We start from the raw sequence: 27,268 nt of genomic DNA, 5'->3' as shown, positions 1-27,268 counted from the left end.
TCATAATGAGAGTTTCGTGAAAGTGCCAGTTCAGTGCATGTAATTGCTAAAAAGCTGAGAGAATCACAGGACTTACTAGCAATGGAGTGGAACACAAAGCACAGTGTCACTGTTGCTGTAAATCTTATTTTCAGTACTGTAGGCGCTTTTAATCCCTTCATCCCAGGCAGAGTATAATAGATCTAAGGAGGACCAACAACAATACTAAGAAATGTTGAGTGGTGTCTGTATGAAAACTTCAGTTATTCCCTTAGAGAAGGACTCTTCTTTGTGAGAGCGAGGGACAGGGAAAGCCTCTAAAATTATGAGTGTCGTTGAGAAGATAGAAAAATCCATTAAGGGCTATTAAATAAGAAAATATAATATATGAACCTGTAGCTCCTAGGCAAAGTTGTGACTTAAAAAGCTTCTCATCACAGAAGTTTTTTAAAGCAAAAAATATGTAACTTCTTCCATGTAAACCAAATAATCTCACAGATTTGACTACTGAAGAAAAATGGACCAAAAATAGAAGTTAACTAATGAAATTATGATTTTCTTCAGTTTACCTCAGTGCTTTAGCCCAGTTTGTTGTTTCCTTTTCAAAACAGATGGTTTGAAAGGCTGTGCCCTCTTTATGCAACTTCTGGTTTCTGAAGTGGTAGAAATACTGAGATGACTTAAGAACAATCTGAGAACAGGAGGAAAGTGCAGATGAAATACTGAAATCTTTTCCTTTAGAGACAATTTGCATTGGCACCTCTTGTTTTGCTTCCTATAAAACTACTGCTAAAACTGCCACGACCTTTAATAAAGTAGCATGGAGCTTTGAGTCTGGAGTATGGGTTTGCTGCCTGTCAACTAGTCTCATGGGCATGATCTTCATAATTGCGTGGTTTAAAACTTAAGTTTTAGGCTGGCTGTCAAATTACAGTTTTGTGGGAGAAAGGAGGAAAAAGTAATCGAATCCCAGGGATTCTCTTCTCTGTGGAACTTTTGTGCCGGAGTTAATTGCAGGGCTAGGGTCGAGATTGGCTTGGTATGTTTTTCAATTTTTTTGAATTATGGCCAGTTGAACTCCTTGTGGTTTCACCACCATCAGAAAGCAGGGGGTAAAGCGAGTGGCATCTTGCTTTTTCTGCTCCATCTCTGTCTCTCTCTTCTACTCATTCCTTTGTTGCCTTTTGCTCTTACCACATAGTTTATTAGTGCTGGTTTTGATACTCATCGCCCTGGTGTAAACTGACAGAATTAGTTAACTCACGTTAATCAACTTAGTTAACATTAATTAACTTCTTTTTTAGAAGTGGATGACTTTTTGGAAAGTGCAGGAGGTGAATCATATCATAGAGTGTGGCACAGATCAGAGTTGGCATAAGGGAGAGGATTTTTCTGCAGCAGCAGGCCAGAGATGTCAAAAAAAAGCCTTCCTTTTGACAGCAGCAAATTCTTAGATCAGAAGAACCACATGTACTGTGCATCGTTGAATTTACTTGGTTACTTTGAACTTCTTGCCAAACTACCTGTTGTGGTGAAAAGTGTTAATTTAAAAAAAAATCTAAGAACAAAAGGAAAAAAGTGAGTCAGTAATTGACATTCACCACATCAGCTCTCTCAGAAGCCCTAGTGTTTATTAGCTTGCTGTTGATGGTTTTTTCTCCAGCTGTGGAAATTACCTTTTCTTTACCCATTGAAAGCTCTGATTATTGAAGGATTTATTTTGAAGTAGAAAATATTCTCAGCAGAAGCCTTGCTATCTGATAAGAATAATGATGCTGTTCTGGCCCAGCAGTCTTGCCATGTCTTTTAAGTATTTTGGGAATGGAAAAAGTATGGATGCCTTAGCTAGACCCTTAATAAATTCGGTTCTGTTAGTGCATTTTCCCCCTGCAAGAATTTCTTTGTGTTAGTGTTTTGGTGAGTAATATGGGTTTTTATTTTCACATGACATCTTGTAAAATTACATCCAAGTCCATAAAATAGGCTTCATCCACAAACTGTGTACCTTATGCACTTTAATAATTTTAAAAAGTTTTTTCTTTTTCTTAAAGCACACAGTTTATAAAAATTGCATATTAAACTGTTCACAAGACTTTGTCATTCTGAAGCATTACTTTTCTTTCAGGATAAGCTATATGGGGGGGGTGAGGAGGGAGGCTTATAGCAATAAGCAAGAGCACAAACTAGCTTTTTTTCCCTGCTTCCTAATTTGCTGTCTTTTGCCTCTCTCCTTTTTCTGTGCATTGTGTACCTGTCTTGAAAAGGGAAGAAGCCCCAACCTCAACCATGCAAGTTTATTTAAATGTTGCCTTAGAGATAAATCTTTAAATTTTTTCTTCTGCTGAGTTGTTTAGTATTTACGTATAGCTCTTTCTATTAGACCTTCTTTAAGTTAAATTTTAATTCAGGTAGAATTTATTGACAAAAGTGGAAGATATTTGCTGCCTAGCATTAAGATGGTAATATAGTTTTGTTACTTCTCTGGAAGAAAATGAGGGAAAGAAGAGATCAGTGGGGTAATTAAAATTAAAGTTTCTGCAACATGCAAGTTTAGCAATGATGCTTTATTATTTGGAGGCTCCATCCAGCTCTAGCTGATTCTAGACAGTCGATTACTGTTATTTTTAACATGCTTCCAAGCATTTTTTATTCTTACTTCATGAATCTCATCTTTGAAGTTGGAGAAGTAAATAGCATTTATTACTGCAGAAATATGGAAGCAATCTGAATCTCCCCTTTGGGAGTGAGCACTGTTGTGAGTATGTGACACTAAAGCACATACTGATGCTGGCTGGTGGGAGGTGCTGCTCTTAGTGGCAAGTGCAAATATGTAAGAAGTCCCACTATTTTATGAACTGAATTTATCCTCATGTGCAGATTAACTCGTACCAGCTGCACTTCATTGTCTTCTCTGCACACCTCTTCCGGAAAAGAGGTATTCCTTTATTCTCATCACCTCTTTGCAGGTAACTTTGTAGAGGAGAGAAGAACAGTTGTAAACTACTGTTTTTAGCTGAAATGCTTGACAAAGTAGTTCAGACTCTCAGATTTTCTGAGTGGATTGTATTATTCATGATCCTTTCTCATATATTAATACATAAGAGGCTTTCATGACAGAATCTGTGATTTTATCTGATTTTTGGCAGATTTTTTCCTTGAAGGGAACAAACGGGAATTTATGATGGGATAAACTTTAATCTGGTTGTAAATACATTTAAATACTCTGGGCTTGAATAAATCTGAACTTTTAAAAATAGTCATGCTTTGGTAGCGTGGTGCACAGTTTATAATAGAGAAGATAATGTTAACCTATTTTCTGTTGGCTTAACGCATGTTATAGGACTACCACATTTTTCAAAATGTTTCTAAGTGCAGTCAAATGAAGAAACAGTAATTTGAGCTCATATTTGTCTTCTGGTTTTGTTTCATCCAACTTATTTTAGCTGAAATGTGGTCACAAAACAAAACCCACAAGTGGCCCTTGGAAAATTAAGTGTCTTTAGAATAATCAAATTTTATGTTGTATGCTTAGAGCATCAGTAAAGCTAAAATAACTTTCAAGTCCCCCCTCAAACAGCTATAAGGAAAGAACATAATTCTAGTTTATATTGTGTCCATATTTTGAAAAAGTTTACTGCTTTAGCTATAGTGAGTTTTTCCAGTTTCCAGAATTACTTCTGCAAGGGGTGTCGCACTTAGCTGCAGCTTTCTGGCAAAGGTGAGTGTATTGCATCAAGCTGATGTGGAAAGAAAGTAGTGGTTAGAAGATAACCGAACTTCAGCTTAAATGTGAACAGAAACTGCTGTACTTTGCTAGGTCTGCTTTATACCTTTAGATAACTCCAGTGCTCATCTGAGCAGTCAGAAGGCCACTTCAGCTTACTAATGGGGCAGAAAGTCTACCAAAGAAAAACTTGGAAGTATATATTTCCACTCCCTGAATAAGCTCATCTCCTTTGGAAAATGAATGCCTGGGTTCTAGCACAAAGGACAGGAGTGTGTGTGTGGGTGAAGATGGGGTTCTTTCAGCAGCAAACCAAAGCAAGCCATTGTGCAAAACTTCATTGGTAGTTTTCAGTTCTTTTTATCAACACAATTTCAACACATTTAAATATATGAAACCCAGCAGATTTTGAAAAAAGGAAATTACAAACAGTGGAAGTGGTTATCATTTCATCACTGTTAGCTCAGATTTTTTTGAGGCAATGATTTGTAAGATTTTGGTCTTTATTTTACCTGAAGCTACAGGATCAGTGATGAGACCTACTGTGTGTGCTAATTAGTTTGACAAAAGTTTTGACCTAATTGTGCTTTCTGGGAAGTCAGGTGCTTATAATGCAGTTTCTCAGCCTTTGTACCAAGCTGTTTTCCTGCATGATTTATTTTTCGGTGATGCACATAATTTTTGCTATTTGACTGTTACCCTCTATCCTCACAGAACTGTTACATCTCATTCTGTAGTTATACCTGCTCAGCTTTGTACATTGAAATGTATGCAATGATAACTGCTGGGTTTTTACAATTTGAAGCTTTTTTTAGGTCTCAGCCGGTTGGATTGTGTCAATAAAGCCTAGTAAATTTAATACTTACTGTATTATTTAGTTATAAAGGCAGTATATCTTGGATGTGCTTGTTGAGGTTTAAGCCCAGCAGCTCAACCCTACACAGCCACATGCTGTCTAGGCTCTCTAATTTGGCCAAGTGTAAGATGAGATCATGTCACAAGCTTTGCTAAGGTGGAGGTAACATCCAGTGCTTTTTCACTGTCCATAGAGCTAGTCCTCTCGCTGTATGGGACACTCAGGTTGACCAGACACAACTTACCCTGGAAAATCCTTGCCAGCTGTTCCCACTCATTTATTTTCCTTCCTGGGCCTGAAAATAGCTTCCCAGGAGGATTTGCTGCATAACCTTTCCATGGACTGAGGTTAGGCTGATTGGCCTATAATATCACTGAACCTTTTTTCCTTCCTCAGAGGGTCCTGATATTTGCCCTTTTCTAATCTTCAGGAATGTGCCATTGAGCACCATGACCTTTTGCAGATGACAGAGTGGCTTTGCAGTGACATTTGCCAGCTCCATTAAGCACCCTTGAATGCAGCCCCCCGGTCTTGTGTCTGTCCAATTTGTTGATGTCCCTAATTTGGTTTTCCTCTACTTCCTTTCACCAGGACTGTGCCACTAGCCTTGGGAATGTGTAGTTGTGAAAGTGTAATGTGATGTGCAAACCAGTGCCAAGGAATCATTGAAAACCTCAGCCTCTCTTCTGTCCTTTGTCACTTGATTCTCCAACACACTTATTTTCTGGGTTGGTAATAGGTACAAAATGCAATAGAATTCCTGGTATAAATATTTTATTCTGGCAAGATTATTATTCCCAAGAACTGAATTACTGCTTCCTTTAGACTTCACTTCCTGTCTTGTATGTCTAGGGTGGTTTTCATTTATTGAAAAAGAAAACAAAAAAATACCACTGCTGTGACGTGGGGGAAGAGGCAGGGAATGATGCCGCAAAGTAAAAATGCCAAGTCTCCTAAATGTTATAACTTGCCATTATGTTTGATTTTTGTATTTTAACATAGAGAAATTTAAAAATCCCCCACATATTTTATTGGTAGGCTTATCTTTTCATTATCAGGTTTCTTATTCTTTAGGGATTAAGAGATACAAACAATTAAAAGATTGCTTAGAGTTTTCCATAGAAGAGATGCTGCGGTTCCCTGTGGTAGTTGAAAACTGTAGAGCTTGTTTCCCTCAAATGTTTAATTGCAGTCAAGTTTTACATTTCCTTCTTTATGAGGACAAAACTATTCCTACATTGACCAGTTAATTTTGAATTTGAGATTTTTAACTGTAATTTAAATTTAGAATGATTATCACTGATTTTAAGGCTTTGGTACTTTATTCTGCTATATTTATTACTGAATTGAATTTTAAAAACTGTTCTAATGATGCAAATGAAGGATATTTTGTAGTATTGTGTCAATACATTTATGCAAAATTTAGGATATGTGAGATGAAATAGCAGAATTTTTTTAATCTGCCTTTTATGTCATAGGTCTCCTTTTTTTCCATCTGTGGGATATTTTCTCACACTTGCTGAACATATTTGTGCTTAAAGTATCCTTCTAAATTAGGCTTTGAAATACCAGACTTTTTAATACTAAAGCTTTGCAACATGCTCACATTCAGCAGGTGTCTCTTCCTGTTCCTTTTGATTTTTATTTTTTCAGAGACTGAATGTTTGTTATGGTGCTCTCGTACTTCTAAATTTAGTAGAACTTAAAAAAAATAATGTTTTGAAGCAACGTTATAATAAAAACTTAATTCTCTTAAAGATGGCAATTTTTTTATTCAAGCTGTAAGAGCAACACCTACTCTTTTATGGTGTGGGGCCCTTAAAATGCGAGCTGCTACAGTGTTACAGTTAGCTGTGGAAGTTGTTTATAAACAGGGCTTTTATTCCCCCATTTTTTTCCCTTATTGCTTACCTTTTTCTGGTTTGTGGTTTTGTTTTTTTTTTTTTTTTTCATTGAACATCTCTTTATGTTCAAACATCTCTCTTTATCTTCAGAGGAGGAAATTACTCTTATCCAAAATCTTGGGGAAGCCATTTGGGCTGCTGTTATGATTCTAAACAGACTTGGTAAAATATTTTTGAGTTCTGTAAAAGGAGCTCGGTCATCGTGTTTGACCTTTCTTTTGGCTTCCTAACACTTTTGTAAACGCTCATCACTCCCTTTAAAAGCCACTTTCCCAGTTCCCTTGGCTCACAAAGAATTACACTGGGTTTTTATAAAGAAAATCTCACTTGACTCAAAGGTAGAAGTAGGTTTTTCCTGCTTTTGTAAATAGAGAAGCTGGTACTAGTGGTGTAATGGGTAACCGTGGTGTGTTAGCAGCCTCCGAGTAGAACAGATTTTAGAGAGGTTTGGAAATTGGTTTATTACTTTGTATCTCAACTGTGCCAGAACAATTCAGAGAATTTAAGTCTTGGAAGCCTTTGGTTATTTTGTTCACATTTTGGAGGAGAGAGTACTGTGGGGCTAAAAATGGACTTTATCACTAAACTGTGATTTGTTTTCCTTCTTTTCACCGTGCTTGTATTTCCTCTAGACTACTTGGATAGATGGAGGACAGGGCAGAGGCCACTTGTTTTGGGTTTCCACATGCAGAACCTGGGCAGAGGAAAGGAGCAAGCAGTTCATTCCCCACAGCCCTGGGTCACTGTAAGGGCAAAGCAAAGTTGGGGATTGGAGCCCTGGATCTCAGCTCTTTAACTGGCTTTTAATGTGAGAAAAATAATTTTCAGAGACTTCATACTCATCCATTGCTTTGAGAAGACCAAATGCTATGTTTTTAAGCCACCATGTCATATTTCAGCATTAAAGCACTGATTGTGAGAATTAACAAACACAGCTGAAAGTGTCTTTTTCCAGTTTTTTTCTAGGAAACAGCTGAGGTATTTTTTCGAAAAATTTCCAGAGAGGGTCTGCCCCTCTGGAAAATTTTAGTCCATATTTAATTGGTTAAAAATTTGACAAATTAAGAATAGTTGTACTGTCTTAAATATATGTCAGGCTTCGTTGTAGACAGTGCTACCAGAAATGCTTGTAATATCACCAGTTACATTGTAGTACTTCTTATTATACTGAGTTCTCCTTCAAATACCTTGAAATCTAAGCAGGTAAGCAACAGGACAATGAGAATAACCTTTAGTCTGACCAGTTTTGCTCCCTAGTCAGTCAGTGGTAATGTGTGTAACAGTAGCAGCTGTGTGGTAGCACTGCTCATGAAAAAGAGATCTCTCCAAACACCTCAAAACTAAGTAGATGAGCGCATAGGGCAATGAGAATAACTTCTAGTCCAATCCATTTTGCTTCACACTTGTCCAGTAACAGCTGCAAGCCTTTGGTATCTTAAGGCAGAGGGTAAAACAATTTTTAACTGAGAAAATTTTCCTGTCTTTTTCTGTGAGCAGTATAGGAAATCTCTGCGCAGATTGGGATTATGTTCAGTAGCTGCTCATGGAGTAGTAGCAGCAAATTTGTGTAATTTAATCTTATATCTGTTTGTGCTTTTGATCCCTATAATATTCTGTCATCATGAGTTGCACAGTTCAATTATGTACTTAATACCATAATGGCTTCTTGCTTTTGGGCTTCATACAACTTGTTTTCCTCTTAAGGTGAGAACTAAGGGATTGTATAACACCTTGTTTTGGCCATGTATATGTTTGTGCTCAGCATTGGCTCTTTCTCTTCTAGACTAGCAAATTTCAGGTTTTATTATATGCAAGCTTTTTATTGCCCTCTGTCATTGTCTTACCTACTTTTTTTCATGTTTGTGTCAGATCTTGTGTATTTTCTTGTCTGTTATCTTACTGCATCCATGTAATTGGCCTCTTGCTGAAATCTGCTTTTGTCCATTTGCTGTTCTGTTCTTTCTTTTGTGTTCAAATTTTGTCCATTCATTTTTCACTTCTTTGCTCTTCCCTAGGTAGTGATGAATAGGGGAAGGCATGTGTTTCGGGAAGGAAGAAAGCAATTCAAAGCCTTGCAAATAGTTATCAAGAGCTGCAGGAAACAAGTGTATATGTTTTCAATGCTTAGCTACAGTTTGGTTTTATTTGCCTTTCAAATATTTGAGTTGCATTTTTTTAGGATGACTCTTCACAGCTCTGAAAGCTGGATTCATTAAAAATCAATATGTTTTCTTATGTAATCCAGAGATTCGAAGCTATACTAGTGTTCCAAATATTGAAGGCAGTACTGTTAAGTGTCATGCCCCCCAGGGGTGCTGTGGATACCAGCCCACAAGTGGGAAGGACAAGCATTCCATCTCTTAAAAGTTTTGAGTCTTTGAGGCTGAGAATGGGCGAGAGTTCAGTATCTTCTTTTGCTGCAGTGTATCTCTTCTTCATTTTGCTTTTGGTGGCTGGAGTTACTAATAGGCTTGCATTTTAAATAAGTGACTGTAAGGTACATACTGGTTCAAGTACAAGGAGGTGATGGTGGTTTGTTTACGTGTTATATATGTTTAAAGCTGAATAAACATTTTATAGAACTGTAGAATGGTTTGGGTTGGAAGGCACCTTCAAGGTCTTTTAGTTCCAGCCCCCCTGCCATGGACAGGGACACCTTCCACTGGAACCCACTTCTGGATTCTTCAGATTGCGCAAATATCTGGTGGTTTTTTTAATCAATCTTAGTAGTTTTATTAGCTTGATAGGAATAAAATTTTCAGGCACATTTTGGCAGGAGAAAAAAAAAAGATGTTTTAATGTGACATTAGTTCTGGGCTACTCAAGAATTCATTAAAATATGGGGAAATTTACTGTGTTCCAGAGTAATAAATTTATGTGAGATACAACCCTAGCTAGGCTTATTTCTAGTGTGTGCTAATTGCTTGCTTTGTTTTCTTTTTAATAAGGAAGGAATGGAAGAAACGTTAATCATTGTATTTAAAGAAAAGGTTTTAAAATCATCTCAGTGTAATGAGAGCAGACATATTTTAGCTTTATCAAGGTAGTGTGGTAGTTAAGGTTTGGCTTGATATCCAGACATTAAACTAGTAAAGAATCAAAACAAAATAAGATGCAGAATTTGTATTAATTAAAAGCTGTCCTCTGAATGGTGTTGAAGAGCTCATTTAGAATTCACGGTGCAATTTTTTAAAAAAAAACCTTCTTTTTCTCTTTCACAGGAAAGATGATAAAGATTACGCTTTAAAGCAGATAGAAGGTACTGGAATTTCTATGTCTGCATGCAGAGAAATAGCAGTAAGTAACAGTTCTTTCTACTAGCCAGACTTATTGAAAGTGTTGACTTGGATGCATGCTGGGTTTTGTTTGCTGAATCATGTTATTCTACTACGGGTTCTATGTCTTTATCATAGAGGTATAAAGTAAGTACAAACATCATGGAAGATTTTAGGTACCTGTTATGTTTGCTGTCTAAAAAGGATGGGGTTTTTAAGTTACAATTTACTGCCTGCCTTGGGGCAAACCATATTTAAATGCAGTGGTGTTATTGTTTACCTTGGCTGAATGCCAGGTATCCACCGGACCTGTGCCCAGCCTCCCCCTGGAGGAGAGGGGAGGAGGAAAGAGGGAAAAGTAGAAAAAAAAAATCAAAAAACTGCAAAACCAAAGCTGCTAAGAAAGGTGGTTTAATATTTACACAAAGAGGAAAAAAACTATGAACACTATACACACAGAGAAGAACTAACAATAAAGACCACTTCCCCACGAGAACACTCTCCTCCTCTGAAGAAATGGCCCGACTATTCCACGCAGCTACCTGGAAGAGAAGAGAGCCTTGCTTCCTTCTCGTCTCTTTTATATCTGAGCTGACGTAACATGGCATGGAATACCTTATTGGCACAATATGAATCAGGTGGTCTGTCTAGTTCCTTTTCCTTCCCAGGGAGGGTAACAAACCCATTAGAAGTGCTTTAAAAACATGATTGGAGTTTGTGACTTAAATTACACATTTGATCAGAGTTTTTGCATTAGTACTTCATTTCCTAAAGAGATTAGTTCCTATTGGCTTACAATGATTAAAACATTTTAACTTCTATTTAAGCAAAGACTTCAAACTAAACTGAAATTGTCTCAGAGGCTGTGATACAGCCATGAATATTATTTAAACATTTCATTCAGTTTTTCAGGTTTGTATTTGTGTATTACATGTTGTTAGAAACTGGTGAATAGTGTGATGTAGTTATGGTTTGCAACAAGCTTCCAAAGCAATACTGGTAAAACCAGTATTCTGAACTGTTTTATGTTCTTATGTTTTACTGCTGCTTGAGTTTATTGTTATTGAAATGTTTCAAGTGAAATTGCATACTAAAAGGAAATGCATGTAATATCAGGGGGTGTGTGGGAAGGGTATAGTTTATTTTCAGTCCGTATTCCTCAAGAGTATAAAACTTTACCCTAATTTCATTTTCTTGACTGAAGTTAGTACCAGGCTTTCCCACTTTGTCAAATTCCAGTTGACTTTGTGATATCAAAAACATTAGTCCTTGAACTGAATGAGGTGAAAGAAACGATGCACAAAGACTGTTCTTCAGGAGATACTCCTTCTGTCCAGTGATGAAAGCTGAGTCTTCTGCTGTTGTAGACATTCACTCTGAACTAAATGAGCAGAAAACAGGGTCTTAAATTTTGCCGATTTCAACCATTTTGGTGGAAATTTTCCAAATGTTGTGACTGACTGAATACCTTTAGGAAATGCCAGCTACCATTTCAGAGGAATTTGGGATAATTTTTTGTCTTTCTGCAGTGATTTACCTAAAAAGATTTGAAGAGTTTGTTCTGCTAAAATTTGGCAGGAGAAGCCTGGCTGATGTTAGGGGGAGGTGTCTGCTCTAGATAGGACCCTAGCTTACTTTGTCTATTAAGAGAATCATTAACTTGGCTGACAGTCAGGAAGAATTTGGCCTCATTGTTTGTCTTGAGGAGTGTTGTGTGCTCATTCCCTTTGGGCAGCAAGGTCACCAGTATTGATGGAAAAGGAGCGAGCAGCAGGAAAGCTTTTTCTTTTCTCTGAACTGCTGCAGCATATGCCCTTTGAAGAGAACAGCAGTACAACACAGGACCCACGTGGAACAGGGTTAGGTGAGGGAAGGAGGGAAATGTGCTGAACATACCAAAGTTGCCAAGAAAGCAGGTATTGAGAGCAAAGAGGGGAGTGGAGCCCAAAAGCAGGCATAGAGGTAGAAAGAGAAACCTGAATTAGTGTTTACTGAGCTGTTGTTGACTTTGTTTCTGGTTGTGCTTCCAGGCTTGCAACTCCTATTACTGTGGTTGAATTTTCCTGCAGTTGAATTATTAATAATTCACCATGGACTTGAATCTATTTTTCTTGCCATTCTCTTGATGTTGCTGTTTGGAGTGAACAGGAGATTTCCCCCCCCCCCAATGGTGTTTTCCATGGTGTTTTGCTAAACAGATTTTTTTTTCCCCACCTCTTCTATCAATTAATATTGTAAAAGGAGCAAAATGAACCTTATATGGAGATGGATCAAATTGAGGATAATAATCATACTGTTTATGTATGAAAATGCTACAGAGTTAACATTTGTACTCTAACGTGATCTGTACATCTAACTAATAAAATTATTTTTGTTGTACTTAAAAAGTCAAGGCTGTATGCCAAACTTCATTACAATGTGTCCAGACTACCCTGATTAATGCATTTTACGAGCATGGTGCTATTAAGAGGAATTAGGATGATTCCATTTGCATATGAGCTATATGCATTTCAGTTTCTCCGGAGAGCTGTGAAAATCTGGGAAGAGTGTAGTTTGGTATAAATTCCAGTAGAACTCTAGTTTTTACAGCTCTGTCATGGCTTTTGTCTTGTATATGCAGCTTCAGTTTTGGAGTATTGAATAACTTTTATGTTTAAAAATGTCCATAACTTACTCTTTCAAGACATCAGTTTGATACAGACACCTGAGATGAAGAACAGTGTAAAAGCTTCAGAAAAATAAAATAATTATCGACTTCCATCATTTGTAGGGAAGAGTTTGAACTAGGTCAGAGACCTGAGTTTAAACAGCTGACTTGGTGATGGTATGAGCTCAATATATATATGTATGTGAAAGACTTTGTATGTTTCTGTACTTCTCTACAGCATGAGAACTTGGACCTAATGTTCAAGAACCTAGCTAGTCTCTTACTTGATTGTAAACCCCCCCCAACCTCTTATTTCTATCATTTTATGTAAACTATTTTGTCTTGCTGGTGGAGTTAACAGTTACTGTGCTAATTGAATCAGTATGTTTAACATCAAGATAGTTGAAGACATATATTCTTCCTTAATCTTTTCCCCATTCATCCATCATGATAAACATTTGTGAATCTTGCCTCTTTCAGAACCTTAACCGCATATTTGGCTGCTCATTTCTTTTTCTCTGCAGGTCTGTGTGGTGCCTGGGATCCTGGCTATCTGTTTTGTGATCTGCAATTTCACTTCTGAGGATTTAAGCAGGCGCTAAAAACTGCATGCTCAGCATGCCAAGAATTTGTGTTAGATGGGATAGAATGGTGAGAAGATTTGTATAAAAATATGCAAAACATACAAGCCCAAATGATTCCTCGTCTTCTGATTTAGTCACATTGAAGAAAGTCATTAAAGCCTATCTACCTGGAATAGTGCAGCAAATGCTATTTCACAGTTCGCAAAGCAAGAGAATTCTTCAAGGCTGTAGGATGCTGAAGGAGTTAACCAGGCTTTAAACGGAGCTTCAGGATTTTGGCTTGGGCAGTTTCCTATACAGGAGTCTTAGGTTTTGAACCAAACAAGTGACTTTTTTTTGTGTTGATTAGCATTTTTCTTTCAGTTTTAGCAGGTTTGCAGTATGCTTGCATATTGCTTTGTTTGGCCAGTGAAGAGTTGCTTGCGTTGGGATTTTGTTTGCCTTTTTGTTGTTTAGCTGTGGGGGAGTTGTTTTTTTCTTTTTACTGGTCTTCCATGCAGATTTGTTTTTTGGTGCCTGGTCTGGTTGACAGAAATATCCTGGAAAAGCTGTTTTATATGGAACATATAAAACACGTAGTCTTTTTATATGATACATTAGGTTTTGACTTGTCTCCAAAGAGAAAGTGCGAGGTGTGGTAGCAGAGACTTTCAGTTATGGAAATGCTGAATGTGACAGATCTGGGGTGGACAATGTTGTGCTCTGGCTGTCTCCTGTCTCTGTGGTGTCTGTCAAACACCATATCCAGCTTGTGCAAGTTAAAACGGCCTTGAGGCTGCCAGGGTCTTGGAGGCGTTCATAGGATTTTATGGTTTCCTGTTGTAACAAATGCAGGCTGTTAGCACGAAAGGTGATGTCTTCTGTGTTGGATCTGGTGACAGTGTGACTGTAGACTGTGGACGTTCATCTTCACCAAGGGAAGATGAGCAGTTCTGTTAGTTTCCTATTGAGTGAGCAAGCTGAGTTGAACTATCCTTTGGCTGCACTGTGGCTTAACATAACTCCCCGGGAAAGGGAGAGCCTCTGCAGCAGACCTGCTCATCTCTGCATCTGCTCCATCACCTTGGCTTTCAGCTTCTGGGCTAGAAGGTGGTAGAGGTAGTGGCAGAGCTGGAGCAGCAGGCCTGTGCCCTGTAGAAGGTGAGAAGGGAGCTGCTGTTCATAAGTGGTCTTGGCTGAGTTGAGCTTGGCAGAGGAGGCTACTCTAGAGGTGAACTGGTCCTCCCCATGCACTGGGGCTTCTATGCCCTGGGTGATAAGAGGATGTCTTTACATGATTATCAAGCCTCTTTTGCCTCTGCCAGTGGAAGGGCTGGAAGAAGGGTGTAAGGGGTCTTTCAGAGCAGGTCTGAGGGTGACCAAGGACTCTGCAGCTTGCAGCAGCCAGAGAGACTCCATAAGGCAGAAGCTAAACTGGGTGACTCCAGGATTCTCACTCTTCAACACTTTCCCTTGGTAAAGAACAAAAAATTGTCCCAATAACTTTATCAAGCTGTGTTGCTGGGCTGTAAACAATATTCTTGAGAGATTTTGTGTAAAGAGAGGGTAGCATTACTTTTAGTTCTATGACAGTGAGACAAAGACATTAAGGTATTGTGATTAAATGTTTTAATTGAAATCCTTAGGAATCACGTTTTCTGTGAACAGCAGAATTTGACCAAGCTTGACATCCAGTGTCTGCCTCATCTGGGTTCTTTGTCCATCTCCTTACTTTCAGAGGACCTTTAATAATGCCTCTTCTAACACTCTGAATGTGTTTGGACATAGGAGATGCTAATGAATATTGATGTGCATGTGAGATTACATAGGACTCATTTGTTTTAGAAATGGTGGAAGTTAAAAACAGAAATACATTTTTTCCTCTTGATGTTTTGTGTTGTCAGGCTTCTTTTTTGCATATTTAGGACTTAAAAATAAAATATACAACCATGTGAAATTTTTGCTTTGAAGAACTGGAGCTTCAGAAATGTATTGTCAGCTTCATAATAAATTCTTAGAGTGAGCAGTATTATAACTTTGTTACATTGCCTTTGTAAGCTTTCATGTGAACACTTCTGAAAGGAAAACAGCATGTACTTTGAGCAGGTATTCTGTTCTTTTTTTGGTATTGTGGAATATCTGACTCATGAGAGTATGAAACTGTAAAATTATATTTACATTGAAGCAAACAGATCTTGAATCTACTGGATAGCAGCTAAGGCAACTTAGGATTTAAGAACTTGTGTAATAAAATTTGGGGTTTTGTCTAAATAACAAATTTAAAGTACTTGAGTAGAGCTCCAGTGTTTGTTAGGAAACCAAGAATAATGATTTGAAGGCTTTTTCAGATTTTTTTGTGGCTTAGAACTGGGTGACATCTCCAGAGTCATCATATTCTGCTCCTGTTCTTGTAGACGAGCAAAGTGTACCTTCAAAAATTTAGTAAACTACAAGTTAAACGTGTAAGGAAAAGAAAAATCTCTGAAGGCAGTTCCCAAGTCTCATTGTAGTAGCGACTCTCTAAATATTATTCAGATCTTAAGCCAAAATTAATCATGACTAATTCATACCCCTTTATGATAATATTGTCAGTTAGAATAGCTTTTCTGGTTTCATTTTAAAGAGAGATACAGACTGTTTCTTCTCTGGCTTTGTTTTGGCAGGCTATAAGCATTTTGGCTTGGCTTACTGGTTTCCTTTGAACCTTGAGCCTTGCTTGTTTCCTTTGAGCCTTGAAGGCTCTCTCTTCCTCTGGGCATAGGCTTGATCTTTCTTTGCCCTGTTGCAGTTGGAATTAATCTTCCCTGAATTGGCCAGAATTATGCATAGTGTTTCAGGTAATGTCTCACTACTGCCTATACTCATCTGCTTTAGCAGTAATTCCACTGGCATCTTATCTGTTACAGGATGACTAAATCTTTGTCCGTCACTTTCCAGTCTGAAAATTGCCTTTCTGCATCAACTGCAGTCTGCTTTCTGTTCCAAGTCCTTGTTTGCCCATTTTTCCATCTTAAAGCCATGGCATGACTGTTAATATATGATGTTTGTTGCTGGATCCTTTGGTGAAACTGATGTGAATCTTTTTGAAGAATGAGATGATGATTAGAGTTTGAATTTATGCCATTAAACTAGCAAAGATAACACAACAGTGAATTTTGTTTAAATGAATGTTTGGTTGATATTGCTGATGACTTTGTGTGTAGCCAGCTTTCTGACTGTTCTAAGCTTTGGAAGAAGTGTGCTGCATGGCACTCAAAGGCTGTGAGGGCAAGGAGCTGCTTATTCTAAAACAGCTAATGTCCTGATCAGGACATCAGGAGAGAAACTCCTTCTAGGCCAGGTCACCTGGCCAATTGCTCTAACAAATGAGTCTGTGCTCCATTTATAGAAATATAGAATTGTTTAGGTTTGGAAAGACCTGTATCATCAAGTCCAACCATTAACCCAGCATTGCCAAATCTACCACTAAACCAGTGGTTTAGCACCATAGCACCATATCTGCATGTCTTATAGATACCTCCAAGGATGGTGACACAACCACTTCCCTGGGCAGCCTGTTCCACTGCTTAACAAGCCTTTGGGTGAAGAAATTTTCCTGATGACTAATTTAAACCTACCTGATGCAACTTGAATTTTAGAAGCAAGGTAATATTGCAGCACTATGCAGGTTAACATTCCCCACAGACCACAAAGATTAGCAAGCATCAAGAGCAGGGTGGAATGGCATTTGCGGTATAGCTAGAAATCCTCACTTATGTGAAAAGTGCAGTGTCTTGGCTCATGAGAAGTGCTGTAGTGGTGGAGAGCTTTATGGGAAATGTGGGAATATCACCGGAGGAAGGAGGTCATGTTCATAAAGAATTGTGCTGAGTTCAGCTCATATTTGATGTGAAAGATAATTGTTGTTAGTGAAAGAAAAGATTGGCTTTACTCATGCAGCAGTTTGCCAGGCTCCCTTAATGCTGCTGTTGATTATTTAATAACATCCTGGCTTACTCCACTTTGTCCTGGTTTGTGAAGCAATTTAACGATTTTATGCATCGTTGGGACACTTTCCTTTACTGTCCCCCAGCTGCCCTATGGCTGTGGAAGGAGTATTTCTGCATTTCAAGAGGGAGGTGGAGGAACCTCAGTGCAAGCCCAGGACTTACACTTAGGGATGCTGTTTCCCTTGCTGGATCTTTAACAATATGAAAGCAAGGGCAAGACCAGTCAGGGACAACGTGGGCTTCTAACACAAGTCAAACCAGATGTATTGGCATCTTCATCATTTGCTGATTTCTATCTCTTTAAAGGTCTTTTGGGTCTTCCTTCTTTAAAGAGGGTCTAACCAATAAAAGGGAAGCCTTTCTGGTTGAGAGAATAGATTTGAATCATCATGTGATACACAGATGAAAAGGAAGGCAATTTACTGATAGCCAGACACGTAGTTTTTTTCTTTCTCTTTGTGTTCTACAGAACTGAGCTAGGAGAGACAGAAGCAATTTGGTATCAGAGTCATTAGGCCAAAAAAGAGTTTTTATCACTACTAGGCATCATACCAATACTCAGACCATGTTTCTTGCAGTCTACTGTGTCTGAACTGTCTTTGAACTCTGTCAGCTGTTGGACACAAATCATATCATCTGGTAGGAGAGGCATGTGGCATATGGGCTAGAGAGAGACTGAGGTTGCTGAAAATGCTTGTTACAGACCGTGTGATGTGTTATGATCTGCATGAGCTCTTTCTGCCCTTCAGACACTGTTTGCATTTGTCACTCTGAGAGTTTCAACCTTTCCAAGACAGTGATTCAAGAATCATCTGTCACCACTGCAGCGATCTTTTTTGCTGCTGTACGTTAGCCATCCTGTTCACTGGGGTGCCTGTAGCTGTCTGACCAAACCCATCAGGTTTTTTAAGCAGACTGTAGTTAACGGCTATTTAGCACGAGAGGCAAAGGCAGAAATCAGCAATAATGATAAACTGAGTACACAGATGCACAAACAGTAACAGCTGCCATCAGTGACAGTTGGTGATGGACCACAAAAGGAACTTCTCAGGTGTGTCCTTGAGGAGGGCCAGCGGGGGCTTTGTAACTGATGAGAAGGAAAGCAGATTGCTGTAGATCATATAGGAGGATAGGGGGTTTTTTGGGCATTTGAGAGGACTGCTGGGATGTTTAGAGGAAAGATAAAAGGCAAGAAAGGGAGTGATCAAGGTGGATTGGGGAGGAAAAAGCAAGGAATGCTGTGAATCTCCAAGTCTGCAGGATTGACTACCTCTAGCACAAATGAATGAGAATTATATCTATGTTGCCTCACAATGCAGACAGGAAAACTTTCTGCTGCAGTACTCAAAATTTTCTCACCTTTATGTGATATTCTGGACCAGCTTTGGTGATGGGTTCTTGGTGTGCTTCCAAGCTGAATCAGATTTGATGTATAGAGATTGGATTTTCTAGCTAAGTGATAGCTGCTACCTCTGGAGTAAAGAGTAGGACAGACTTAAAATAGGACAGGAAAAGAGAAAATTAATATTATTTTCTAGAGCTCTTACTAATATCTGCATCTTTCATTGAGGAATAGTCTGTGTCTGGTAAAGATGTGTCCATCAGGCCACAGGAAGTCTGATGACATTTTGGTATGGATGCTTAGTTGCTGAACTGTCATGCAATCTTCTGGTACAGTTAATTCATCAAGATGTTTAGCATAAATTTAAGATGTGAATTTATGCTGATTAAACAAAAATTCTTGGGTTATAAGGACTGGCACAGTGTATCCTTAAACACTGTAACCTCATTCACCATTGAGAGGCTGGTCTTTCATGCTGTACTGGGTCTGTCTGCCATGCAGTTAATCTTATCCATAGCAGTCTGTAGAATGCAGTGTTTTGGATTTGTGGCTAAAGTAGTGTTGATAACCCACCAGTGTTTTGGCTATTGCTGACAGTGTTCAGGCTTTCTCTATTTCCCACTCTACCTCTCCTCACTTTTGAGACTGGCTAGGCATCAGTCTTCTTGTGGGAAGTTGTGAGTGATTGCCTTTGCATTGCTTTTGTTGTTTTGTTGTGGGTTTGGTGCTTCTTTATTTCCTCTTTCCTTCATATATTAAACTGTCTTATCTTCACTCAAAAATTTGCTTGCTTTTTTTTTGTTCTTCCACTCACATCTGAGAAAGGTGAGAAAGTGGCTATGTGGGGCTTAACTGCTGGCTGGGGTTAACTTACCACAGGCAGTTCCCACCTGTAACTGATAAAAATTTGCAAATAAGCATTTCTTGGGTTTTCCCATGCTGATCTTACACTTTGTAGGAACTAGAAGAATTTAAAGAATTCCATACTTGTGGATCCTGCCTTGTGCTTTGACAGATCTTAAGAGTTTTACCATGCTGAAACTACTGCCTTCTGCATTGATTTGTATTGTTGCTTTGTCTCCTCAACTCTGTCTCCCTGTTTGATCTCATAGTTGAGAGAAAATCTCTGTGGGCTATAGGCCCTCTTGCTCAAGAAATGCCACACTGAAGACTGCTCAGTGAGTAGGGATGGGAGTCTATCTCAAATGAAATAGAAAAGAAGGGAACAAACATGCGGATATCTACCTCCATTTTACTGTCTCAGTAGCTTCTAAAAAGTTACCATATGTGACAAAGGTATCAGTAGAAAGGAATGAATTTTTTTGTTTCCTCTATTACGTAGAGGGAAAATTATATTTTCTTGAAAATAATTCATTCTCAGAAGTAAAATTGCATATTCAAATAGTAGTTTCAATTTCCATTGTTTTAATAAAACCCAAACCCTTAACCATTCTGCAGGAAATAAGACGGTTTTATTACAAGCAGCAGTTTCAATGGTTGCCTCATGCCAAGATACCTGGAGGTCATTTTATCTGGGGGGTTGGGGAGCCATTTTATGGCCAAGGACTGGTGGGCTGCTCACTGTTCTGCTTACAGGGTTGCTTACAGTTACTTACTGTTACAGCTATGGTGTGAAGGCAGGCCAGAAGGTATGTAAGGCAGTAAGACCAGTCTGGGCTCACTGCCAAGGGACCATGCGGCTGGGGCAGGGAAACAGCTTGATAGGTTGGTTAAAACAACCGATGGACTGCAAGAAGACGACTATATCACCTTTTAAGGAAGAAAAGAGGGAGGCTTGGCATGGGAGGAGCGAGGGAGTGGTTATGTAAATCAAAGAGTCTTCAAAGGGCTCATCCCTCACATTTGGGGTGTGCTCGGACCTGGTCACGAGTGCAGTGCACCCAGCGTGCTATTCATAAAAGTTCTTTGTTTCACTTTATTTGACCGTCTCCAAAATTTTAATTAGAGATATTTGTCACAATTCTTTTTATTACAAATGTCATCATTTCTGGCAGACTGAGCTGTCAAGAATTCATCTAGTCTTGGGTAGCCACGCTTGACCATAGTTTGCTTAGATAAAGTTTTTTTTTTCTTTCTTAACAATTGAGTGAGTATGATATGATCGCAATATGACCGGTAGAGCTCAAGTAGACTGATGCTGTCTGTATTCAGTCGTTGTGTTGTATCTCATCCATGCTTTTCTTTTGGTGGGGTTAAAGCTGTAGCTTCTGAAGCAGCTGAGCAGGCTTAATGGCTCACTGCTGCTGAAAGAAGTTCTTCTAGCTGTGTCCCTTCACTGGGGCTGTCTCTGCTGTTAGTGCTTGGCTCAAGAGCTCCTCAGCAGGTCATTGCCTTTGAGCATCTGGGGTAGTTTTCTCTTGAACTGGGAGCTGTTTTATGGGTGGCTTCTTGAGTGCACTGACTGATGTAATCTGTGTTGTAGGGAGGGAGTTGGACCTTCTGTAGGGAGTGGTGACCTTGTAGATCAGCTGATTCCACCTTACAAACCACATCTTCATTTAGCTGAGTGCATCGACAAGCTCTGAAACGAGTCATTCAGTTTCAAATGTCTGCAACCAGAATGTGGCCTTTTCAGATAACTGGGAGTCAGGAGAAAATTGGGTCCCCCAGATGGCACTGTCGAAGATTACAGCCTGTGGGAAAGGACAGATGCTACAGCTGGCTGTTTGCGGAGTCGTCTTGATCCTGGATAATAGTGAGGTTTACATAGACTTCAACTTTTAGGAAATGAGTAGGGAGTGAATGCCCTGAGGGGGTTATGACCTGCTTTCAGCTTTTATTTCAAACCAAGGACTCTTTTTTTCATGAAAAAATATGTGGTTCTCTGTGACTTGCAGATTTCAACTTTTGTTATTTGTGTTGTAGAGTGTGTAGCAAAGACTGTTAAAAGGACTTTCCAGCCCTTTCACAACTCTGGATGTGTGGATATAACTGTTGCGGACTTTCTGTCTTTTGCAGTTGCTGCGGGAGCTCAAGCATCCAAATGTCATTTCTCTGCAAAAGGTGTTTCTTTCTCATGCTGACAGGAAGGTGTGGCTTCTCTTTGACTACGCTGAGCATGACCTCTGGGTAAGGTAAATTGTTTGTAGGTACTAGGCTTAGAGTTTTAGCTGCAGCAAAGGGACAAGATCAGGGGAGACATCGTTTTAAGCACAGTTGGATGCTTGTTGGATGCATTTTCAGTACTAAAGGGAAAGCAACAGAAAATGTTGAGTCAACACAGTACACAGTTAACCTGTGATCTCTTTAAGAAGATAAAAATCTGCAATCAGTTCTCAGTAGCTAGAACTCTAGTTAAATAAATATAGAATAGAACCGCCTATTACAGTTAAAGTAGGGTGCAGGAAAATGTAATTGATGATGCAAGTGAATTCCCTTTGAAAAATGACAAACTTATTTTCTGATTAGGACAGTTTAGAGTTTGTTACATTGATTGTCATCCGTGAATACATGAAGTGAGAGTAGTGCCACTGTATATAATGGAAATTTAATTCATATGTTTCAGTAGGAAGAATTTTTACTCAACTCCTCTGCAGAAATTTTATATATTTGGGAGGAAAGCTGTTTATTCCTAATTGCAAGATAGAGCTTTAAAATATAAACATGTTGGAGTCAAAGTACTTGTTTTAAGATAGATACCACTTTCCTCTGTTAACTCAGTATTTTTAAGCTTAATACCCATTTGGAATACTTAAAAAAGTAAAGTAGGATCATGAAAAAATAAGAATACCATGCAACCTTGACTTCCCTGAAAAAAGGTGTGCGTGCCTCGAATTAATTGACATACAAGTTGACCATTGCTCTCAATGGTACAAATATTGTAATACTAACCTTAAAAGATACTAAGATTCAGATCAAAGGGTGCAGTGGAAGCAATTTGGAATGAGTTGGACGTTTTTATGTTTGTGTTCATGTAAGAATTTAACAGTATTAGTCATGAGTTGTTTTTTCCTCAGCATGTAGCTTAGCACAAATCAGAGTAAAACTAGTTTTGGAAAATGGTGTTTCTTGTAGTTGGGAATAACTCAGTAGCATTTGCCTAAAAACTAGTGTGTCAGTGTTCTTTCTGCTAAGCTAAATCAAAGATACTTTCTCACTGTTAAGTGTCTTGGAAGTTCTGGTACTTGGCATTGAGATTTTGTTACCAACATAAAATTAGAGACAAAGAAAGTTACCAACAGCTGAAATGTTGAGACATTCTGAAGGCTGATAAACAAAAACCACATCATCTTGAGGAAATTGAGTAAAGTTGGTTTTGTTTTTGTTTAATGTGGAGGAAAAACAAGCACATTCTTTTTTTCCCACTGCTTCCCTGCATTTATGATATGCTAAGCTACAGAAGTTTAGCAATGTTCGAGGTTTTTTTCTGTTTCAAAATGTGCTGCAAGGCTTTATATTTGTTAGGATGATTGTGACTATTAGTTACCTGTCTTTGTTTGTATTTATACATTTCTGCATTGCTTCATATTTAACTTAAATCACTGCAGAAGCATTTCTGTTAATGAAACACTGGTTTGTATATAAGTAACTTAGGAATGACCCTCAATTTTGACTTCTATGCTTACATGCACATACCTGTATGAATTCCAAAGCTCCCCAGTCATACCAGCTCCTGGTTGTTCCCTGTATGTGGATGAGAGAGACTTAGTTGCAGTGTCTGGGCTGGCTCTGTGCCCCAGCTATGGACCAAGCCCTCCAGTGCTGTGCATATTTAGCACAACAGGTGTCAAGTAAGGCTGGGAAAGGGCACAGAGTGTATTAGAGCAGGAACAAAAAAGTCCAGGACAGCCATCTGTTTTTCTGCCTGTCTCTGAAGATTCACTTCTCTCTGTCCACTGTGTGAAAAATAACATTAGCTTTGGAGTCAGAGGAAGTGGGAGGCGAAAACTTGTAGCTGAGGGATGCTCATGCACATGGTGCTTGGCTGACTGTGCAGGGACTGTCACCTTTTCATCAATATTTCTTTCCTCTGTGCAGCTTCATTTTTAACATTGGCAGGGCAGGAATGTGCCTGTTCCTCACAGGAAAGTCAAGCTTGATGCTTGAAGCAAAGGAGGGCAGGCTGTATGGAGCTGGGCTGTGGCAAGAGAGGAAAGGCAGTTTCCCAAAGTGTGTGGGGGAGTTGGTTTAGCTAACTAGCACCTGGAATATGAGAGATCAGGAAGGTAGGAAGAACACATGATAGAAGTCTGGTGCCAGGTTTTGGATGGACAAAATCAGGGCTATTTTGATGATCACAGAAGTGCGAGCCATTACAGAATTAAGAAGTTTGTTCAAGAAATTGCCTCTGTTTGAAGGAGACGAATGGAAATGGTTACCATGGCTGTGGCACACCTTGCTCTTGAAGTTAGTGACACCCGAGACTCAAGTGCTAAGACAACATAATCGTTTTGGACTCCTCATTGTTGCTGATATCACTGCTTGTATATACACTTAAAATTGCTAAAGGTTTTTTCCATGTCTGGCCTGGTGGCTGACTTTCAGATGGACAGATCTATAGCTTTGCTCTGTCAGCAGCTTCTTTTTTGACAGTACTATTTTAAGAGTATAGTGAATAAAGAAGCAATAAATCCGGGCTTCTGATTTAAATGTGAAAAACTCCCAGTACAGTTTGCAAAAGTTTCTGTTTGGCATTAGGTCTTGAATAATACACTGTCATTATTGCTGTAGGAGAAAAACCTAAAAGTAAAATAGTGTAGGAGGTAATGCCCTTGTAATTATGTGATGTGACAGACAAGATATCAGCATATCTTAGCAAAAAGACTCCCCAAACAAAAACATCTCTAAAACTTCCAGGATCAGTGATCTGCTAGGAAATTAGCTTTGACAGTTTTATTGGTTTTGTATTCCTCATACCAGTGTGCGAGAGTGAGTGAGCAGCTCCGTAGGGCTTAGCTGCCTGCTGGGGTTAAACCACAGCGAAAACTGATTTCATTTTTGAGAGATTTTCTTGGGACAGTGATCACTTTACCTAGTACAGTATTAATTTTCTAGTACTTAAGGTACAGGTTTCTAGTTTTGAAAATGAATCATAAAGGGTTGGAAAAAACCTAAGAAGACTGTGTAAGGAATCAGTGGCAATCTTTTTGGGCAAACATTACACTTTTTTTATTTTCCTTTCTTTTTTCCCCTTCGCAGCATATAATCAAGTTTCACAGGGCTTCTAAAGCAAACAAGAAACCAGTTCAGTTACCTCGAGGAATGGTGAAGTCGCTGTTATATCAGATCCTAGATGGTATTCACTACCTGCATGCTAACTGGGTGTTACACAGGGATTTGGTAAGTGGATCCACAATGGGTTTTAGCACTGGGATGATGATTGAGGGCAAGGATTGTTTTTTTAATGAAAAATCACTGGGAAACAAAAACGCTTGTGCTAATAAATATGTATTTTTATGCTGCAGTCAAACAGCCTTGATTACTAGAGTGAATTTTAAAAGCTGGCTGTGATCTGATATGCTTATGAGGGCAAGTGTATCAGATGGCTGTTTTCATTTTTTGATTTTTCTAAACAAACTATTTTAAAAGTGTTCACTTAAATAACAGGCACGTTGAGGTACAGAAAATGCCTCTGGTAGTATCACTGCAGGCAAGATAAATAACTAAATGAGGCTTTTGTGTAGGTGGGGGAGAGGATGATTGGCTGTAAGAACTGCTGAAAAATAAAAATTCTCTAAAATTAAGTTGTACATAGGAAAGTAGCTTTTGAAGGCCATTATCTTCTCCTAATATTTATAATCTACCAGAAATATAGCCACGCCAACTTCTGAAGTATTCTGCAAGTAAACTGCTGTTTATCCAAACCACAGTGTAAGCAAAATGTTTTGAACCTGAGTGTTTTTTAATCATCAAATTCTTTTAAATTGGTGAATCTCACCAAATCTTATCTGTTTGCCCTTGAAATATGCTCACAGCTAGCTGGCCTTGTTTTGTCTGTTGTCTTAAAATTTGGTAGTTTTCCTGAGCCAGTTGTCTTTAGCTCTTATTCTTAGAAGTAAAGTGAAAAAAAAAATGCGATCAAAGTATGATACCTACATATGATAGTTCTAATTATTGAAATTTCATTTGTGTATGAGAGTATCATTACTTTGACCTTTCATTGCTATGAGTCCTTCTTACCAGTTCTATTCTGTTTGGTGCAATAAGTCTGGCTTCCTTATTACTCTTCCTTTTAGTCTTTGAACACTTTTAGTCTTTGAACAGGTTTTAGTAGTGTTCCTGGGAAGGTGGTCAAGGACTAGTTATTTGTCTATTTTCATGCCTGATACATGCTTTTACAGATTGCCAATATCTCTTTTTAAAAGATGGGAAAAGATTTATCTCTGCTAAACATCATTTTCAGAACTGAAATACAAAGAAGCTTTGTTTTATTGAAGTCATTGTATGAATGTTGCTTCTAATTTGCTCCTGGTTTTAGGAATAGAACAAAAGCCTCAGCACTGAGTGGAAAAAAGAAAATCAAAAATATTCTGGTGGCCTTGTGATAACTCAAAGTAGTGGAGCAAAATATAATAAAGAAATTCATAGTGCATCTTACTACTTAGACAACTTGGTTTGAAACCAAAATGTAATGTCTTCCTTTAATGTTCTGCCTGCAATAGTACTCTCAGTATATTTTTAAGAGGCGTATAGAAAGTAAATGACCTGTTATCAAGAATCAGATTTTTCTCATATTTTACTTTCTACAGTTTCAGAAAATTTATTAACTTAAAACTCAGTTATGCTTAAAAGAAAACCATGCATGTTGTTAACTGGATGGCTCAGGAGATGGGTAATTTGTTACAGAGCCTTTCACATCTAGGTCTGTAGCTCAAATACAGTATAAGCTGGCAACTGCAAAAAACTATTACCATCTCATTTTCTGGTCTGTGTGAAATGAGTTGGTGGTCTCAGTCCAGCATGAAGTTTTCTTCCAGCAGAAAATCCACCTCACAATTGGCTATCTTTTGATAATCTGAGGAAAAGACCAAAAGCTTGAGGCAGAGACTGAGAGGTCTTCCCACCGGAACCTTGTCAAGCTGTGTTGGTGAGAATCCTATAAAAGCTGTACAGGAGCTGCCTGTGCTGCCTTGTCTGTGGAAACCTTCAGGCTTGTCATTTTGAAACTGTCCAGTTTGAGCTGCGTTTAGAAGGCACATGTTTCATGCAGGACAAAAGACAGAATTGTACCTGCCAATGCTCTTTTCCTTTTATTTTAGTCGTAGAGTTCCTGGGAGTAACCCGAGTAACAAAAAGGATTCTACCTAGTGTTTTGTCTTAGAAAGACAGGATGGTGAAAAGTAAAGCTAAAAACTGGGACTTTGCTAGCACCTATATTCTGATTCAAAGCAGAATAACTGATGTTAATGCTTAGATGTGGTTTTCTGTTCCAGAATATGTTACTCTTCAGGAATAACAGTGTTGTCAATTTTAACTCCAGATTGGATGGCTGGACAGATTTCTTACTGTGTCTTTAAAATGATAGGTGTTGCTGTAGTTTCTAGGTGGTTTGTATTTTCCTGGATTTAGATACACCCACAGAGCTGCTTAAGTAACACACTTGCTTTCATGTCATATACTAGCTATTATAAGAGTGATGGTGCTTGGGGGTGGTAGAAAGCTAAAGAGTGTAGTACTTTGGCAGGAAAATCTGTTATTTGCTACTCCTCTCTCATAGACTAAAGATTTTTTTTAAAGGGTATGAGTTATTTATATGATTATCTTCCATCTAAGTGCAATTTTCTGCTTTTGGTTTGACTTTCTGTTGGGTGTTTTGGTTGTTGGTTTTTTTTTTTAAGATGTCTTAGTGAAGTTAGCTTTTAGGTAGGTAATGTTCTGGAGTTTGAGATCTTGACTTATGTAACCAGGAACAAAGTATAGCATAAAGCAACTCCTTTTTTGCTAGTGTCCACAAGCCACGCAGTAAAACTTAGTGGCTATTAAATCACAGGAACTTAGACTGAAATTTGTCTTCACGGTGTTGGAATCA

The 27,268-nt window shown here is 38.5% G+C and overlaps 1 protein-coding gene across 5 annotated transcripts in view; it reads left to right on the top strand.

Moving 5' to 3' along the window:
- The window catches only part of CDK8 (cyclin dependent kinase 8), a 73,251-nt gene that overhangs the window by 13,969 nt on the left and 32,014 nt on the right, over positions 1–27,268 (top strand). For 3 of the 5 annotated variants that reach the window (XM_039386840.1, XM_027727156.2, XM_027727155.2), the window contains exons 2-4: positions 9,685–9,760; positions 21,259–21,369; positions 24,439–24,579. In XM_039386840.1, the coding sequence (XP_039242774.1) occupies positions 9,685–9,760; positions 21,259–21,369; positions 24,439–24,579 (328 nt within the window). Of the gene's footprint in view, positions 1–9,684; positions 9,761–21,258; positions 21,375–24,438; positions 24,580–27,268 lie in introns of those variants that run through there. The other 2 variants (XM_027727158.2, XM_027727159.2) reach the window with 2 other exon arrangements.

Source organism: Pipra filicauda, unplaced genomic scaffold, assembly GCF_003945595.2.
Source record: "Pipra filicauda isolate LSUMZ 115617 unplaced genomic scaffold, ASM394559v2 scaffold50_size3627746_pilon, whole genome shotgun sequence".
Lineage (NCBI taxonomy): Eukaryota > Metazoa > Chordata > Aves > Passeriformes > Pipridae > Pipra > Pipra filicauda.
Note: the sequence above shows the minus strand (reverse complement) of the source record. Positions and strands in the feature narration are given on the sequence as shown.